Raw genomic sequence first — 21359 nt, 5'->3', positions numbered from 1 at the left:
TTCTAAATATGTAAAATAAACAATTTATTGGCAAAATTCCTTAATAATACAGTCGAATCTGGAAGGGTGACTATGAGTTATTTGGTGGATTGTATTTTATTTATTAAATGAAATAAAAATTCCATCTCGTACTGTTGAATTTTTATAAAAATATGTATTTATTTTTCAGAAATAAATATATATATTACATACAGAAAATAAGATGTATCTTAATAAAAAAAAATTATTTTCATATATCAATAAATTTGTTGGAAAATAATATAAAATTCTAATTTTATAGTAAAAATTAATTTTAAAATTTGATTTATTTAAAAATTAATTAAATAAAATATTACTACAATTGAAGTGTATGTTATTGTTCATTATACTCTTGTATATTATTGTATGAAAATGCCTTAGTTCATTTCTGCGCTTCTCCGATACTAATCCATTGTTTATCAAATCTTCTTTCATTCCGGAATATAATTAATTATAGGGTAAATAAAATTAATCTACGGAAATATAAACATTCCACTCACAGTTGAAAGATTGCTAACTATATGGTATCTGTGTATTTATTATTTTTATGAAGATTTAATATCTTTCTTATTGCATACCTTTCTGCAATAACGATCTCATACACTCTGCATAAATGGTTTGAAAAGAGATGTATAGACATAAAATATATTGCCATTTATTTTATAGCTAAAAATTAATCAAACTTATGTCGGATCTAATCAGTTGTAAGTTTCTATTAACAATAAATACAGAAGCATTTTAAATTATAGAATATTATTTCAGTTTGATGTAAACAAAAAACATAATAGCTTGATTTTATCAATGAAATATTTATATCACTATATAGTATTAGTAATATTCCAACAATACATTGACTGTGAAATCGAGCATCTAAGACAATATTTTTTATGACTTGTATTTAATAGATTTTTGTATACTTTTTTTGGTTATTATCAGAAGAAATGTTTGAAAGTAAATAGATTAATAATTAACTAATAGAATTTTCTTTTGAAACCCAGACACAAAAAAAGAGTCTGCTTATTTTCTACTTTCTATTCAGTTCCACATACAATCGGGTCAGATTTGATACAGTTGTTATTAGATATTAGCGGTAACAAAAAAGCTAGCAAAGTTTAACAACATCAATTAGATATGATTAGTAAAAGTAATTATAAAATGATTATTATATGTAAATATAAATATGAAATAATTATTCTATATATGAGTAGTATATATAGAAAAATTTAGAATCTATATTCTTAAGATTTGTCTCTGTACAAAATCAAAAAACAAAATGATCTCACTATTCTAACTAACTTATATTGTTATTGGTTATTGGTTTCTTCTAACAGAACTCATCAATAGCTAACAGTTTGAAGAATATACGAGTAGAGTAAATAAAGTTTCCATATTCATATCCAATATTATACCTCCTTTATGTCCATATTATTGAAATCTACACTAAATCTATACAAAATCTGCAGATGTCAGTATTATTAAATTCTATTTTTTAGAGATGATTGTTAACAGGAACATGTCAACAGTTAAGAAATCGGTGATTTATCTAAATTCAGTTCTTAGTTCTGGAAGTATACTAGTTTAGCAAGTAAGCGCGTTTAATCTTTTGTAAGTATTGTTTCTTAGCGTATTCGCATCACTTAAACAGATTCGACTGTATATAGTAATATATATTTGAACGCCAAATTGGTAAATGTTAAATAAGGCAAAATTTTTTAAACTTATTTTAAAATATATATTTTATTTGCACCGTTATTTTGACTATAGTCTATAGTCAGCTTTAGCATTTTTAGTCTAACATATAGTCATTTTCAGGGTTTTGCTGTTTACAGTGTATAGTTATCTTCAGATAAATGCAATTTATAGTCTATAGTCTGTGTTATCTTTAGAACACTACAGTCTATAATCCATAGTCGTCTTTAGACTAATGCAGTTTATAGTCTATTATCATCTTCAGGGTACTGCAGTCAATAGTTAATAGTGTATTGCCATCTTTATGGTACTATAGTCTATAGTTTATACTATAAAATATATATTTTAAACTTAATTTAAAAAATTGTGTTATTTAACATTGACCAATTAGCCTGTTGGTCAAGAACGTTATAAATAAAATTTGGTCATTAAAACAATAAATTAATGATTAAAAAATTTTATGTAAATATATATGTATATGTTAAGCATGTGCAAAGTAATTTGAATTTATTGTTTATAATGTTTACTAACAATTAGCTGATCTAAAAGTAAAAAATAGATTAATTTCCACTCTACAGAATGTGCTATACATTACCTCAATGTATTATTTCGCCTTCTAATAACAATAATTTTCGTGTGTAACCACAATCCATTAACAATTCCACCGAAATAATATGACTTTCCTCTTAACCCTGTGCAAAGAAATTAAACAAAATTCAAGTGTTTCCATTCCATACAAATATAAACATTTACTTAAAAAAACAGCCAACAGAAATTCGAAAAAACAATAATAAAATCGGAAAAATTCCTATGCAAATGAAAATTTCTTATCTTAAATCTCTTGAACTTCCACAATTTTTCGCTTTTTTCCAACGAACGGCAACGAGAAAACTTAATGATCAGCAATAAAAAAGTGAACAAAACCCAGAAAATATCTTAGAAATGTTCTATTTCTTCTGAAATTTTTTGAGTGAGCGAAAATTTCCTGCGCAGTAAAGGAAAATCGTGGATCTGCAGTAGAGAGAAAATTGCTTCATTGACAATAGAATGAGTTGGAAAAAACACAATTCGTTAAATATATTATATCGCAATGGGAAAATTATAAACAAAATAAAATATTTCAAAAGCTCAAATACGTAAGCAACGGAATACCGTGAATACCGCTCGTTAAATGTACTGAAATGATTTCATAATTTCGATGGGTACTCAACAGTTTTTATGTATTTTTTTTACAAAAATTTCGAATTGTATAATTTTATTTAAATGTTTTTGAAAGTAACAAAACTTATGTTTTTCCGTTCTAAATTGCGATTTGCTCCAATTTCCCATTTGTACTATGGACTACTTTTTCTCATGCACAAGTTTTCTGAAAACTTTTATTGTTTTGTTTTAAAGTAGTTTTTCTTAATATTTGTGTCACCTTTTTATATATCTGTATATATATGAAGCATCGCATCAGATTCCGGCGTAAATCCGCATGGCAGAAGATTTAGTCTTTAATGAAACACTCATTCGAGCAGAATGTGACGAACGAAACCCACACAGAAGCGGCTATTTTAATACAAAATAAAAAAAATTTTTGTTTTCTTGATTGACTGAGCAAATTGGTTTCAATTTTATGAAATAATTTATAAAATCTTTCATTTACGCAAAACTCACGTTTTCAATTTAAATAAAATTTAATACAAAATAAGAAGATACTCGTATTTAAGGTATATGTATATATAGTGATACGGTAAAATGCCAAATTATCGTAATAAAAATAAGAATCGGAAGAGCAAAAATCGCAACAAGCATAACAACCAAAATCAAAATAAACAACAACAAGAACAACAACAACAACAACAACAGCAACAGCAACAACAATGTGAAGATAAAAACCAGCAACAACATCAAAAACAATTAGATGGGCTGAATGTACAAGATGGGGCAATACATGGGGAGTTACATGAAAATTTACAAATTTCTGGCAACATTTCAAAGCCGGCCGCCGACGAATGCATTTCAGTAGGTAATAATACGGAGGCATCAACTAGTACGGCAGCAACTCACAACGAGAGCAAAACTAGCAACGATGCAATTCGGCATTCCCCAATTGTAGAGCAAAATAACCATACCGCCGCCACCAATAAGCATCCAAACGCCGGCACTACAGCTACGCGCACATCACATGCAACAATTGTTTCCAACAATGACACAATTCCTCAGGAAGAGCCATTTACGCAGCACAGTGATTTGTTAAGCTCTGAAGATTTGATAACGAAAATAAATTCTACAACTACTGACGGCACAACAGCAATAAATATGGGCGTAAATAATACGAAAATGTTGCATACAAATGAAATTGATACCGCAACAATAAATAACAGTAGCGACACAAATAATGAGCCATCAAAAAGTCCAACAACAAAAGTGCAACAAGCCAAAGTCATAATTCATCGCATTGTGCAGGAACCAAACCTTGACGTTAATGTTAACGTTACAGACTCAACGCAACAAACCCAACCCAAAGTTAGTAATCAGCAAAAAGCAAAAGTAATTATACATCGTATAAGGTTGGAGGAGGACGCAGATGCAAACGCGGACGCGGACGAGAACGTTACACACAAGCAGGAAGTTCAACAGTACAAAGTCGAATCACCCAAAACAATTGAAAATGTTGCAAATGAAAAATTTTCAACGGAAATAAATAAAGACTTACAAATACTGGAACTCAGTGATACGGGTTCAATAAGTGATACAAATGACAGTCAGCTATTGTCACCGCTCATCAGTGAGGTCGAATCTGAGACAGAGGCTACCACAAACGCCAACGAAAGTAATACACAAATTTTAACAATACAAACTTTACCATTATCGAGCGTAATTTCTGCAGAGGAAATCGATACAGATAAATCGGTAAGTAGTTCTCCAACACAGGACGATGCAAAACAGAGGCGTGCACAGAAACGTGCAGCTTTAGATAATCACTTCTTGCCTCAATTGCTTAGTCCACGCTATCTGGATAGCATACTTGAGGAGAATAGTGATATGAGTGATGCACGCAGCGATTGCTCGGACAAACCAATGTCAATGCATGCATCACTCACAGATGAACAAGCACACGATGTTATCAAAACGAAAAAAGCTAATGCTGTGTTTCCTAAAAGTAATCTGGATTTTTCACGAAAACATAAGCATGGCACGTTGCCAAAAATACAGCTATCGCCTGGCGCCATACGCGAAGAACCGATAGCCATAGTAGTAGAAACAAAATTAATCGATCAAACGCCAACAGCTGAGGAGTGCTGTGCACGTTTATCGAGCACCCTTGCACCCGCTTCTGAAGCAGCAGAGGTTGTTTACATAAATTCAGCTTCTAGCAGTATGTCCGATTTAATGGATTTAGATGTGGAAGATGGCACACTTCAGCCATCACTTTCAAATATTGATTTAGATACAGATGCCAAAGAAATTATTAACAAACCATTAGAATTAACAAATGATACTGCTGAGAAGTTTGTAGAGGAGGTTGATTTAGCTGAGGATGCTGAGACAACAGAGACAATGGAGACCACAGATAGCCGCGAAAGCACACCTGTTAATCAATCAACAGAAATATCAAGTGAATTGGCAACAAGCGAAAACAGCAGTAAAAGTAGCAGCAATAATTTGTCCATAACAAATCAGACAATAATCAGCAAAGCACTCAATTATGATAATGAGGAGGAACAATACAAATTAATAGATGAGCTCGTGCGCTCTGCTAATGCTGTGCTCTCTTCCGGTAGCGTAGAGACAATGCACACAATTAGTGACTCTGAGAGATCAGAAGATGTGCAAAGCTTTGACACGAATATTAACAGTTCAGATACAGAAAGTCTACCGTCGTCCGCGAATAGTGATAGTTTCCGTTTACGTGCGGATCGTACAAGTAGTAGCGCGTTTGTAGCAATATCATCACCGTTGTCGCCGTCGCTGTCGTCGTCTTTATCGCCTTCGTCGTCGTCGTTGTACTCATTACCGTCGCATGATTTGCATTTGAAAAATAGTGAAATGAATAACGTGCGTGATATCATTAGTAATCAAAAGCAAAACGAAGAAGAACTTAAATATTTGCAAAATAAGCATGAAACAATAAACAATTTCGGTTCGTCGGGTTCAGCAGTTCTAACAAGCGCGAGTTCAAACGATACACCATACCGTAATCAAGTGTCACATATATTTTTAGAAAATCAAAAAAGTGAAAAAATTTCTCATGACGAATTACCCCCACCAATTCCACCTCCACCCAGTGATTTGCACAATTATGAAAATGCAACTACAATGCATGATAGCTTAAAAAATACAACAATAATTCAACACCACATAACTACTCCAACAAAAACTCCACACGAATTACCACACACACCAGCAAATACTAAGCTAAGCTTAACCTCACTCAGCAGACAAGCATCAGCTGATTCGCATTACTCAGACAGCACTAATAATAGTCAATGTACAGCTATTAATGTGGGCCTAACAACACCACAAAGTGATTACGATTTACCTTCTAGCCCATTTTCAGATATCGCTTCCGAAGGTACAATCTGCACTGACTTTAAAGGTGACAGTAATGAAAATCCCATTAAAAAATTACGCTTTCTATGCGCCGAAACGCTTGCATCTATGCCCTATGGAGAAGAAGTGTTAGAAGAGCTAGCTAGTGTTGCACAAAATATCGGTGAGGTAAGCGTTGCAAATAAAACAAACAAAATGCCATATCCACTCCCCGATTTACCGCACATTAACGACTTACAACTATCGATAAACAAAAATGATAATCCCACTACAAGAATAGTAACAATAAAACAGTTGCCAACCCAACAAAATGATGGAATGTGTATCCCTACATCATCATCAGTACCGATGGCGACAACAGAAGCAAATAATGCGTGGCTCGGTCTACCTACAGATAAAAATCCAAATCTATTGGTTTGCCTATCGCCTTCACAACGCTCCTACATAAGTGAACAGCAAACGAAAACGATTGAAACTCAGAAACCAGATGATTTGTTAGATGCGCATCAGAAGTTTATTGATAGACGTGGCTATCATGAATATAGCGCAGAACAAGTCCAAACAATGAACAATGAAAAACTTAATGAGCAGCAGATTTTGGAAACAGCGGCTGTTATGAAGAAATTACGTAAAAGCTTAACACCAACACCACCACCCGTTCCACCACCGCCCGTACCAATCAAAAGTTCAGATACAGCAGCAAAAGCTCAAAGTCAAAAGAAAATCACTAACGAATACACGTTCGGACAGGGGCATGACGCAAGCCTACTAAGTTCGCATAGAGATGCTAACCAGCACACTACAAAAACTATAACAACAACAGAAACAGAAACAAAAACAAAAACAGCATCGGTACTAGCAAATCCACCTTTCACAAGCAATAATGGAAACAAAAATATGAATGACGATGAAGAAGAGAACAAACATCGCTTGTTGGCTATTATTCATGATTCTAATGATTTGAAACAAAGCGCTACTAAACCAAAGACATCATCATTTGAAAATAACTCAAGGCAACCGGCTAAGAGCGCAGAACACAAACAGGGTGAACCACTTCAACAAATAAAGCAAGCACACACTGAGCGACAGTCGCACACACAAACCTATAACACCTCCACGGGTGCAGTCACTGAACAGAAGGAGCACATTGTGAAATCAACCGCAACGACGTCCGCAGATATGTTTCCAGCAACAAAAATTTCAGCAACGCCATTTCCAACAAGTAATAACACCACATCATCAGCAGGTATGGAAAGTGATTTTAAGAGTATGTTCCCTAGTATGGGCCAAAGCAGCTTTTTTGATGCGGAACAAAAACGTTTCTCCAACATTGAGACTTCAAACAGAAGTCCTTTCTGTTCCCAGCTACTTAGCACACAACCAAAGAGATTTTCCAATATCGAAACATCAACATTTGAGTCCAAAAAATGCATTGAAAATGGTAAAGTTGTCTATGATTACACAAACTCTAATCGTGAGTCTCACACAGATGGTGGACCAAATGCAAAATTACATGACATAATACAGGATGCACCGCCACGTTTAGGCGCTAGTGAAGATATTAGAAATATTGGTATAAAAGACAACAGAAATGACGAACACAAAAACAAAACTGCAGATACTCATAATATCGAAATTATGTCAGAATTAAATTTAAATACCAAAAACTCTACAGATACAACAACAACTGCGAAACCAGCACATATACTTAACTCATCAACCACACAATCAACAAGCGGTGAGCAAGAGCGTAGAGAAATTCTTAAAAATAGACAACAAAACGAAAGCAACTACAACACTAGCGATAACAACAACAGCAGCAGTAGTACTTATGATGTATTTCGGCAACATGCCAAAGCAGCTGCTGAAACAACAACACACCCAATTGCACCATTTACCGCACCAGCAACCTTAAATGGGGGTCATGAAAAGTTATTCGATCATGAAAAGCTATTCAAGGACTTTGATGATCTATCAAAACAATTGCACATGGAACTTGAAACAGGCAAATCGGAAAAAGTGCAACGGGAAAAGTCCGCTTCTCTTTATGATCTCAACCGCATGCAAATGCATGCACCTTATGGCCGTGAATTGGAGAGCTGGAAGAAACAACGGCACGAGCACATGAAAGAACTCGAACGTGAAATAGAGAAGTCGATGAAGTCACGTCAATTTCGAAGCTTCGTACAACAACCACACCAACAACAACAGCAACAACAACAGCAGCAAACACGCACTTATGATATACCCATTCATTTGGAAGAACGCAATAACTCTTTCTCTAACAATCGCATGTACGAAGCATCAACTCCAGCTGAAACGCCCAGTACAATTTCAACACCACGTACACCATACAGTGGCGACCAACGTGTTTACGATATACCTATACAATTGGAACCAGCTATTACACCAGACCAACACAGTTATGACTATGTAGACAACGCACGCTTTCGCAGAGCTGAGTCCATGTTTAACTTAACGGACAACATACAGCCTCCACACCGTCAGCGCGCAGATAGCATGAACTATAATCATGACGACTGGTCACGTTATGCTAGTGATCTAGGTTCCTCCGAAAATATAGCACGTCCATTTGCGCGGGAAGTCGAAATTTGCTACCAACGCTCTAAGCCACGCACCATACGTGCACCACGCCTATCTGTCTCTACAAATGACTTATCTAGTAATACACAGAGCTATGATAGTTACAATGCATATAATGTACGGCGCACACATGCTCCAATGTTGAATCAAGTACCACAAAAATCTCGGCCACAATACTTAAGTTGCCATTCTATGATAGAACGTAATCCAAATCCTACGTATATTAGCACGACATCAAGACGTGGTGTTTCACCCGCACCACCTACAACACCACCAACACGTGCTGAGCAACATTACCATGTGCCGGAGGCAGAAATGCGTCAACGACGTGCTTCATTACCACGTGAAATACAAGAACAACAACTTAAATACATACTAACCAAAGAGGACGAACTAAAAACTGAGTTTGACCGGTTGCAGTCTGAACGGCGACGTTTGATGGATGAAATGAATCGAGTGCCACAGATACCACAACGACCACAACGTGATTATTATCGCCCAGCGCCAAAACTACCTACACTCTCTGAAGATGAGGTATTTCGACAACAAATGGCTGAGGAATGGTTAAATAAGGTAGCAGAGCGTGAAGAACGTCGTTTGCAAAAAATTATAAAAATTTCGAAATTAAATGAGGAGTCCAGTGGTCATCAAATACCTATACAGTTAAGCAATACCAAACCTGATATAAGTCAAGAATTTCTCAGTCGTGTCAAGGAACGTCGCTCTAAGTTAGCAATGCCTGCTGACAGTGACTGGGAAAGTGGTGCTGAATCGCAACCAGTAGGAGTTGGTAATGTCAGTGAAACTGAAGAGCTGCCAACAGTTAAGATTTCAGATGGTAAAATTGAAGCTGATCTAAATCACTTACCAAGACATTTGCTTGAGTTCGCCAAATTTTCTAATCATCAAAAAGAACAAATCGATGGAGGTGAACGTGAGATACACCAAGAGGAAGAACATCGTAAAGAAGGCAACAATAACGCAATGAGCAGCGCTACAAAGAAGTCCTCAGTTGTTAAAACAATTAAAATATCACGACAACCCGGAACTACAGGTGTTATTGGTGGTAGCAGAGGTAGCGGTGCTGCAGTTAGAAATATACCAATTGCTCAGGGTGAGTGCACTCAAAATGATACTCCTATCCAAGAAAATCTATACGCATCCGCTTCAACTGCTTCTGTAACTAGTAATTGTAATACTATAACTTCATCTCCCAATTCTACTACTACTCTTTCTAGTCCCACACTTAATGAAAATTCACCCACCACATCAGCTGTGTTATTTGGTGCTGGTAGCTATTTGGGTACTGCGGTTCTAATTGGCTTATCTGTGTGGAGTGCTTGGAAAAAAGTTGCATAAACCAAATTCGAATTCATTTTCCAAATGTGCTTAAATTTTTAGTTTAAGTTTTTCGTATTTGTAAACATGCAAATGAACACGAAAACAAAAAAATAATTAAATTTAATTTATGCACATTCTCATATACTCATTCTCATTTATAAATCTACTCATTTACTCGCACTCGTATCTGTTTGTATATAGTCAACATACATATACTCGTATGCATTCACATTCGCTCTCAACTAAACACAAGTACATATATTCGATGGTGTCTGTAATAATTCAATTTTTTGTGGATGAGATATAAATTTCATACTCTAAAATATTGTTTCCATTTGTTTATTTATTTCATTGCTCGCCTAGAATATTTTGATGAGAGGGACCTCTTGTCACCAACACCTATATCAGTACCAATAACATCACCTACAACAACAGTAACTACAGCAACAGCTATACCAAATCTGTTGAGTGCAATACCCAAATCGCCATTTTACACAAAGCTACCAGTATCCTTTGGCGAAATGTTTGCCACATCGCCTTTTAGGAGTAGAATTTATGAAGAATTCAATAATTATTGGCGTAGCTTTGATAAAAATTAAACGATCTATTAATTACAATACAACTATTACTAAATAATATTTAACGAAAAACTTTTTTAAAAAATTAACGAAATATCGAAACGATTTATTGTAAATGTTTAATTAAACTAAACAAACAAACATTAATTATAATTTTAATTAATAATTCTAGTAATTATTTATGTATGTATGCAATAAATTTTGTTTGTTAAATAAAAATATATTTTTAACAAAAAATCTGAATAAAAATTGTTTTGTTTTTATTTTCGTTCGTCTTGTTGTTCATAGTTGAAATAAAAAATAAAATCAAAAAAAAATAAAATAAAAAGTAGAATAAAAAATAATAATGAAAATAAATAAAATTAGTGATGTAGCACAATTAAAAATAATATATTTAATTATATATATTTTATAACCTCGAATGATTTGCATGATTTGTTACTTTTGTCTATATAATACCCGTATATTTAAAAACATTTTAGAAAATACATCAATATACATATAATATTATTACTAAAATGAAATATATGTTCGTGTATATAAAATTACTTTAGAATATATGTAGTATATATTATGATAATATGTTTAAGCATACCACTAGCACTAATAATCCTCATTAATAATGTTAATGCAATAGATTTATTATTAGCACACCACTAGTACTAATTAAATTAATTTTGTAATATTATAATATAATAATATTAATTATAATTATAAATAATAATTATATTAATATATATTATTATATATAATACAAAATAATATATATAATAATAATATTATAATAATATTCGCATTATTAAATATATCAAAATCACTTTTATTTATATTTATTACTATGAATTTCTGAGAACAGATATTACAGATATACGAGCATTACAGATATTACATATAACAGATATAATAATAATATAATAATATTCGCGTTATTAAATATCACTTTTAAAATCACTTTTGTTCATGTTTATCACTAAAAATATCTGAGAACAGAGCACAATTTCATTAAGTTGTTTTTGAAATGCCTTTCCTGGTTTATTTTGCACAGAGTTTTATACTCAAAGATATATGTAATACTAACGCAATTCCAATCTCCCAGGTACGCCATATGACAGATGGCACGACTACTTGTTGCTTCATGTAAAATTTTAGTGATAAATTTCAATTAAAATTTTTCATATTAGATTTGCATGTAAAACTTCCATGTCAAATTTCACATAATTATTTTTAAACTTAAAAACCAATATCTCAAAAACTAAGCTATATTGACATATATGTAGTAGAAAAAGTTGTTCACAATAGCTGAATTTATTAAAATCTATTGTAAAATGAGCGTGACCGGAATATACTTTAAGTGCTTTAAATATTAAAATGCTATATACATATGCGTGAGTGACTCTTAAATCAGATGAATATGTAATTTCACATTTATGCACTGAAATAAATAAAATCGCGCCTAAATATATTATAAAGCTAAATTAATAATAAGTAGTATAATTAACACATTTTTGAAATAAATACACAGAAAAATATAATAACCTACAGACCTAATACTATGATATGAAGAGCTCATTGCAGCTAAATCACTTACTAACAGCATATAGGAAGAAAAAATTATTTCTCATATATATTATAAAAAGTAAGTGCTTATAAAAGTTTTATAGTGCAGGGTTAGTTATTTTGTAGTTACAAAAGTTAAAGTAAAGAGTTTTATTTATTTTAATATACTTATTTTAATTAAATATATTTAAATAAATTCATTTTAATATATTGTTAGATCTGAAATACAATATAATGCATATGTTCTCCGCTGGGTATGTTACACTACTAGATCAGGTAATTTTCCAAGACGTTGCAAAAGCTTAGCCGTTACTTGATGAATGTTGTTACTCAAAGTGTTCGCTCTGGAAGTTTGAGAATTGTTCGGGTTAACACGATGCTTAACATAACTCTTAAGAAAAGTCCAATGGTGGTAAATTACTTGATCTTAAAGTCCAATTCACATCACTAAAACATTTCGAAATTATATTTCCGAAAATTTCTCACAGTGTTGTGTGGCTTGTGACACCATTCTGTTGAGACCACATATCTTCCAGATTTAAATGTTCGAATATTGATAATCATATGATTGTATTAATCATAATGACCAGATCATTACGGTTTGTGTCACAAGTTCATCATCCTTTAACATGTAAGTATAGGCTATCCCTCTCCAAAAATAATTGCCACTCCATTCTACAATGGTAATATAGTGTAATAATTTTTTTATAGTTATTTTCAATTTTTTCATTTGTTGCTATATCCATCAAATGCAAAATGAGCCTCATCACTCATCAAAACTGGATTGCGAAAAATCGACACTTTTGTATTTAGTGAGTTATCACAATTTAAATATACTTAGCGGTTGTTAAACGATACACATTGTTTAATGGCAAAGCTTTTACTAAATGCGTGATATCTTAGATGCTAGCTAGCTCTGTTTGACATAAGTCACTAAAATAAAGCTGCCAAATCAGAACATTGAAATAGTTAACCCTTTTTTTGAAACACTAGGATACGTATCCTTACAAACAGTTCTATTCTAAGCAGAAAGTAGAACTGGAGAGAACGCCGATTGAACGAAAAATATAAGTTTAGATTCATATATTTTGATCAAAATTGCTATTAATATATCTAGATTGAAGAGCACTAACGTTTTTTCATTTAAAATTATTGTCTATTCATAAATGCAGCAATAATAACTAATATTTTTGATTTAACGATGAATTAATTATATGATGTGCATATCACAAAATACAGTTGCTAACCGGTCGTTTTACTGGCTTCCCGCTGATGGTAGTTATTAGCTAGCTAATGATACCTCTTTGAATTGTAATTATTACCAATAATCAGGAAGCAATGCATTATTATGCTTAAATACTGTATAAAAATGAACAGCTTAAGTTATATCAAAACCACTAGATGCAACCATTTTAATATATAATCAAATGATTTAAATTGTTGATTTAAGAGATATAGAAATACGATTCAAAGAAAGAGTATCGATTGGTATTTTTTATTTTCTTTATTTAAAATTAGGTTTTTAGGTTACATATTGCTACATTACAATGATATATTATCTACTGCTGTTAACAATTAATTTTAACAAAAATTCACACAGAAGACAATAGTATTTGGAATTGTAATTTAAAAACAATACCCATTTGAATACTCCAAAATATATAAAGAAATTTTAATAAATGCATGAAAAATGTAAGCTTTTGAACTAAAATCATTTCGAACCTATATTCGATATACCTACACATGTACATTATATATGAATTATATGAAAAATTATATAAATTTTTTGCCTTCTAAGATTTGTTTAACATTATCATCATATGATTGTATAAATATAATCAGTTATTAAATAAATTATAATCTTACTTATATTATTAATTATATTATCGTTTAAGAATAAATTGAAACTCTTCAATTTTTATTATATTTATAACTTATTATATTATTGTATATTACTTTATATATTAACGATTGTTAAATAATCGTAACCAATTTAGCTAATGGAACACATAGTATTAATAAATTTGCTACGATGATCAGAGAAGATTATTTAAGTAATTAGAGATATAAATGGAAACTTTAATTAACTGTAATAAAACAACAAAAAAACTGATAAAAAAATATATTAGTGATTATTATCATTAATAAAACCCACTACTTTTTATCATAACAAGAGTAAAATTATTTAACTAAAATGTAAGCATAACGAAATTAATATGAACTATAGTATCAAATTGTTATTTGATTTTGCATGCATTACAAAATTATATCCTTATTACCTGAATATATTGAAAACAACCAACATTTTTTTGAAGTTTTTATTGAAACATTAAGTATTTCAAACAGGACCCTGATCATTTCAGTAATACCTATAAATTGTTACTAATGATTTAAATTCGGTTGCAATATTTATCGAAAACTTGTCCGTTCTTAGCATTATACTTTTGTTTTCATTAATGATTCATTGCGTTAATTATAATTTCTTGTATTTCTATATATTCAACAATAGAACAAACTCAACATAAGTATTGTAACTCTAAATCTCGAGAATATACGAAATTTGTACAAAAATCGAATTACAAGACAGATCTAGCAATGCCTCGTCCTACCACTAAACACCAATTGCAACGCAGAAAAGGCGTCGAGAATGCAACAATGATTCCTACTGCTGCAACATCTATACCCAATCCTTATAATGTAAAGCAACGTAAAAAAACACGATTTCTTCTACCCCCAAATCGTCGCAGTTGGTCTGAAAGCGATCTATTAAAGGAAATCGATAAGGAACTCAAGTTGGCAAAAGGCTTTCTTTTTGCAGATGGTGGGTGGTGAGTGGATGCACTCAATCTCAACTAAACAACACTACAAGCTGACAGTTTTTTTTTATTCGTCATTTAATTGGATTGTTGTTTAGCGATTGATCATCCAAATTGTGTTAAAACCTTTTCGATTATTTTACCCTGTTACTTGTGCTAATGAGTCTTTGTGTTATATAACTCAGTTCCCTCAAGTCCTCAGCTAAGCAATCACAAGTGCTTTTATTTAAACATATCTTTCAACGAAGCCATCAATCGAACTTTAATATTAAAGAAATTCCAAAAGATTTTTATTCACACTATTGCCTCTTACCTGTGAACGGTTTTACTACACGAATTTATTTGTTTAACATTATTAATGTAAATATATATATATATATATTCCCCTTCTTGTAAACTCTACCTTAACTAACAGACAATAACAACATGTGTCTATGTGATTAATATTATAAAAATTATATTCTTATAAACTTATGTGACATACATTTGCATTGCTATTTCACTTCCTACTTCTACGTAAAAATTAGTTGTGAATTTTAATATTTTATGTATCTGTGTATAATTTGTATATAAATCTTTTTATAATTACAAAAAATGTTTAAAAATAAGAACTGGACATCATTTATAAATTAAATTAATGTACGCCAAAAAGTATGCTACGACGTTTTGTATAAAATTGATTGAAAATACATCATTTCAAGGTTAATTATACAGGGTAATACTGTGGTTGGTATGTAATTATATTAGAAACTTATAAACAAGAATTTGATAAGTTAAAAAATATTAAATATATATCTTTTGATTAAACGTTTTACCATATTTTCACATGTCACCGTTATACATATTTATTTATAAAGATTATTTTAATGTAATAGACATTGAAACTGGGATTATTTGTTTAATATTAATTCTTAAAACAAACAGTTTTTTGAACAAAATTTCTAGAAATTAATGATCAATTGCGTTGGGATTACTTTAACTTAGGAATGAAACAGCAACTATTACAAAGAAATTAATATTCAGAGATAAAGTAATATAACTAAAAAGTTTTATTAATATCAAGAAAATTAAATGTTAATAATATACATTATTATTTCGTTTTGATGTAGCAACAAACTCTGCATTTATATTTTGTATTTCCAAACATATCTTACACAAATTTCTATATTAATATTATTCCAGATTTTTTACTATAAAATAAGCTGTACTTGAATGGTTTAATGAAGAAGAGAGTCACTACATTTCATTTGCATTTAATTATATTTTTATTTTGAGTGTTGTTTCCAGTATTAATATCAATGGTTTTTAAAAATATATATTATGGATTTTATTATTTGTAAATAATTTTAAACCGTCAAGTAATAGAAACACCAACTATAATATAATAATATTTTATATATTTATCATATATACCACTTCTTTCACTTTATATTTCAACAATCATATGATTTTGAAATGCAAGATACATTCGAAGTTAAACTGCAATTTTTAAGAATAAGTATTTGTAGAGAAGTCTTCTATTGGCAACGGCATATGTCAGTAAGGTAGACAGTTCATTAAAATTATATGAAATTTGGGTGAATAAAATCAGAGACACTTTGTCTGTAGTTTGTGAGCATCGTTATGTTATAAAAGTAGGTATGATTATTTTCATATGACGATCAAAGCTGTATAGAGACATAAGATTCTGGTTGGTTTATTTTGGTTGGTCTAAGATGCTATTTTATTATTTTCTCGCTGTTTTATATATATTCTACATTGATCTTACTATAATTCTTACAGTGAATTTATTCAGATATTAAACATATTTGGATTTTAGTTTCTGAGAATTCCTTTAAATCGCTTTGCCTGAAACTTTAGAGAGAAGTTACTGAAGTATAGGATATAATCTAAAATATATAAAGTGTATGTTAGATATAATATATACATATAATTTGTATATGTATTTGTTTCATTATAAGGCAAGTGTTTGGTTTATAAATAAAACCGAACAAAATTTTGAACTTTGGTTTGATCATTTTTATATAACGGATTAAGAAAAATTATTATGGTGTATTCTACACAACAGTATGAACTATTGAAAGAGAACAGAGTTTAATTTCTTGCTTTTGAAGATATTTAGTTGAATATATCATATCCCCAATAACACCTCGAATTTTTTGACCCAGCAGTAACTACCACACAATATGGGTAGTCGAACTCATGTTCTATAGACTTGTCACTTAAGATCGATGGACTCCTATTCTCCTGTAGAATCGAATAACTCAACTCTTCTGTAAGATTCATGTTGTGTAATTAATTGAATTGGTAGTCGCATTTGAGCACAGTATAGGTTGTTAGTTGGGCCATTTATGTACCTCAATCATCTTATGTCATTTTTTATAGAGTTATAGGTATATGAAATTTTATTGAGAACTTCTTTGTTAGACTCTTTGATTTGCCAATAAATATTTATTCATATTAAATGTTAAATCTAGATCTAGTTAAATAAATTTTACACAACAGTGTGAAATTTGATTAATTTCAACAAGAACATAAAAATTCCAACGATTTTACAGCAATCATTTCATTTTATCTAATTAGGATAAATTGAAACTATTATAGGACCTAAGTAACATATCCTTCATAACAAGTAGAAATTTTAAGGATTTTTACAAAAACTCGATTCGACAGAACTCTACATAATATATTAATTTGATGTTTATTCAAATGTATAAATTGATGTACAACGTCCATTTTGACACTAAATTTTAAAACTAAATTTTTAATATAAACTGTTGTTTCAATAAAGCGGTTTTTATCGAACAGTAGTAGAATTGCAACAACAAAATATTTTTTTATATTTTTAATTAATTGAATTTTTGGCGAACGATACTATATTAAAAAATTATTATATTAGTAAGTTACCATTCATTATTAATTGAAGGTTAAAATCGAGTATATATGTATTTCGGGTTTTCTGCAGATTTCTGAATAATGGCTAATGAACGTTTTATTCTCAGTTTAATCATTTAAAAATAATAAACTTGTTACGATCCCTGGTGTGATCAATGTTAAAGTCAAAGTGTTGAAAGATAGCGCGGTAATAGAAAGTTCAGAGGAACGAGAATCTACGGAATACCAACACAGTTGTGTATACAGATAAGTTTATAATTATATTAATATTATTTAATCATTCATAAAAATTGAGTAGTGTACGAGTGTATATAAGAAGAACTAATTCTGTTCGGTTAATCTAGTGAATTCTCTTTATGTTTCCTCTGTATGCTGTGGTCTATGGTCTAAAATTATAAGATTTTTGTTTTTATTACTGAGCAACAGAAATATTGTTTACAAAATCATTTTGGCGTCTTTCATTGGAGGTCCGTCCATCTCATTTCGTGCTCAATTTGTTGTTTAGTTACGAGTAAAAGTAAAAGACCAAGAAGAAGAAATGTTTGTTCTCATTTTGTTATTTCGACCAAAAATTTTACAATTTAGAAAAAATTAAAATTGAAAATTTATTTTTCAAAGTAGAGCGTCGGACGCAGAGGCGTACAGAGTGCCAAATTTTCAACTGCGGAAAATGGGACAGGGTTAGTCGAAGTTGTGTGTTTATGTGCTGAGTTTTCATATTCCCAAAAAATATTTCTTTTAAAAATTTTTATTATTTTTTCCAACGTGTAAATTGTGTTTACAAATCATTTAAATTAAAATTCCATATAAATAAGTGATGTAATATAAAATTTTCAATCATTTTACATATCGAATACACACTGAGACAGAAATTCAAACAAATTAGTTTATATGAAAATCGTAAAAATCGTAAAAATCTTAAAAATCTTAAAAATCGTAAATAAGTGCAGGAAATACACAAAATAATAAGTGAAAAAGAAAAAATTGATGAAGTGTGTTGTCTAGTAAATTGGCAGACTAATTTGATAGAAAAAATATATATTTTACAGAAGCAGCGCCTGCAGCAATAATGATAACACCCAAATTCAAGGCAAAGGCACCAACGGGCACAGGTAATCCGATGATTCTCAAGGTTCCATTGAAAATGATCAAATTTGTTAAATAATTCTCATTTCATTTTCATCAAAATCTATAAAGATATTGTAGAGGGAATAGGGTCTTCTATTATCTATATAGTAAACCCAAATACTACTAAATTTTATATTAATCAATTTATCTCTATTGGTTAAAATTTTTTTTAAGAAAAATAAAGACTTTCTTTCAGTTCGCTTAATATTTCCATTGAATCCGGAATAATTTTATAGCTGCTAATTTATGTTTCAATATACATAAACTGTTTTATATGAAACATAAAACATAAATGTATATTAATAAAACCGCGTATATCGGTTGTACTCAGCCCGCACACAGTTTCTTTTTTGAATTTTGATTTTTTTAAAAAAATAATTCTGTTATTTGTTTAAATTTATTTGTTACTATTTTTAGCGAAGATTTTTGTTTTTGTTTTTGTTTTTCTTGAGTTGATCGGAAACTGTAAATGAATATATTTATAATGCCAAATTAAAAATAAACATAAATTAACTTAAGAGCATAGATAGAAAACAGTAGAATTTATTGAATCGATTGCATTTGCGAAAATTATTATCGTTTCCAGGCTTCTTCTTCAACGATAAGTTTAATGTGCTCGAACGCAGACGAGCATACTTATTCTTAATAAATTCCACGTACTTTAGTCAAATTATAAACATATTCTAATTATATTAGATGACGTGTTTTCATTGAATTTTCCTTATAATTTTATTAATTTTTGAAAGAAATCAGCTTAACTACACGTACAATGTGCAATTTCGGCGCCCACGTACGGTATTACATTTTTCCATAAAGTTATTTTAATACACTGATCACCGGACTAGCGATGGAATAATCTATCAAAAATTTACTCTTACTTGTCTATTTGAAATTTATTTTAGCAGCTTTTCACACTTTTCATTGGTGGAAACTATCAAAAAAATATTTTTAATGAACAAAATGATGATAAATTTATAATCGTTTGTGATATAATTTTTAGATATAAATTAAACGCATCAACACAGGTATTATAACTGCCAACAATTTGTACTCGTCTGTATATATTTAGAAATATTACTTCATAGATATTTATTTATAAAATATAGATTCGATTTATTTGAATATTTCCATAGTCGAAGTAATATATGGTATTCCTTCGCAAATATTGAGCTATATATATTATGAATCTATAACTTATATATAATCCATAATTTAAAGCTACTCTTAAACAAACTTATTTCATAATGATCCTTTCATATTGATCAACAATATTTAAATAAACTGCTAACTTTTCAAAAAGGAAGCTTATTAGAACCCTTTATTTAAATAACGGATGGAAATTTTTAGTCTGTAATATATTTAAGTATTTTACACTACATTACAGGTTGCCAACTATATTATCTTCATTTACAAATACATTGTGACCGAAAAGCTTTCGGAAATTCTCATTTAAAATTCGCGCGCTGTATATTTTTCGATATTTTAAGTTTATGTAGTTTGTCAGCACTGTCCTTAATTACTATGCCAAAAATGAGCGCGATCTGTCGGACAGTTCGTTTACGGCAGCTGTTGAAACCAGTTCACCTCAGTAGTGCGTTGCGAAAAAAACAATGGAAAAAAATATTGAACAAAGAGTTTGCATCAAATTTTGTTTTTCGAACGAAATTTCGTGTGCAGAATCGTTGCGAATGCTACAAAAGGCTTATGGGGAATCAGTTTTATCGAAAACTCAAGTTTATGAGTGGTACAAAGCCTTTCAGGACTGTCGTACGACCGTCGAAGACATGCCGCGTTCTGGACGACCTTCGACCTCTACCACCGACGAAAACATTGAAAAGGCAAAGGAAATCGTGTTCAAAAATCCTCATGTGAGTGTTAGAGAGATAGCACGAGAGCTAGGCATCGGTCGTGAGATGGCTCGTTTGATTTTGGTGGACAATTTGTGTATGCGACGTGTCAACGCCCGGCTTGTTCCGATTCACCTCAATTTGTTCAACATTATCAACGATTTTAAGGCCAAACATTCAATAAATACCATCGAACAGCCACCGTATTCACCTGATCTTGCACCGTGTGACTTTTTCCTGTTTCCCAACCTCAAATTACCACTCAGAGGAACGCGTTTTGAATCCATAGAAGACGTAAAACAGAATTCGCAGAGGGAACTCAAAGCCATACCGGAAAGCGCCTATAA

The 21359-nt window shown here is 30.9% G+C and overlaps 2 protein-coding genes across 2 annotated transcripts in view; both read left to right on the top strand.

Moving 5' to 3' along the window:
* The first annotated feature begins 3374 nt into the window (after positions 1 to 3374).
* On the top strand, positions 3375 to 10829 carry LOC119685569. Its single transcript, XM_038099887.1, has 2 exons — positions 3375 to 9964; positions 10555 to 10829. The coding sequence occupies exons 1-2, from the start codon at positions 3448 to 3450 to the stop codon at positions 10788 to 10790; spliced, it is 6753 nt and encodes a 2250-aa protein (XP_037955815.1). The 5' UTR covers positions 3375 to 3447; the 3' UTR covers positions 10791 to 10829.
* A 9105-nt stretch (positions 10830 to 19934) lies between these two features.
* Positions 19935 to 21359, top strand: part of LOC119674945 (histidine decarboxylase-like) — a 2717-nt gene continuing 1292 nt past the window's right edge. The window contains exon 1 of the mRNA XM_038086102.1: positions 19935 to 19960. Within this exon, the coding sequence (XP_037942030.1) occupies positions 19935 to 19960 (26 nt within the window). The remainder of the gene's footprint in view (positions 19961 to 21359) is intronic.

This window comes from Teleopsis dalmanni, chromosome 2, assembly GCF_002237135.1.
Source record: "Teleopsis dalmanni isolate 2A chromosome 2, ASM223713v2, whole genome shotgun sequence".
In the NCBI taxonomy this organism is placed as follows: Eukaryota; Metazoa; Arthropoda; class Insecta; order Diptera; family Diopsidae; genus Teleopsis; species Teleopsis dalmanni.
The sequence above is the reverse complement of the archived record's forward strand: the minus strand, read 5'-3'. Positions and strand labels throughout refer to the sequence as shown.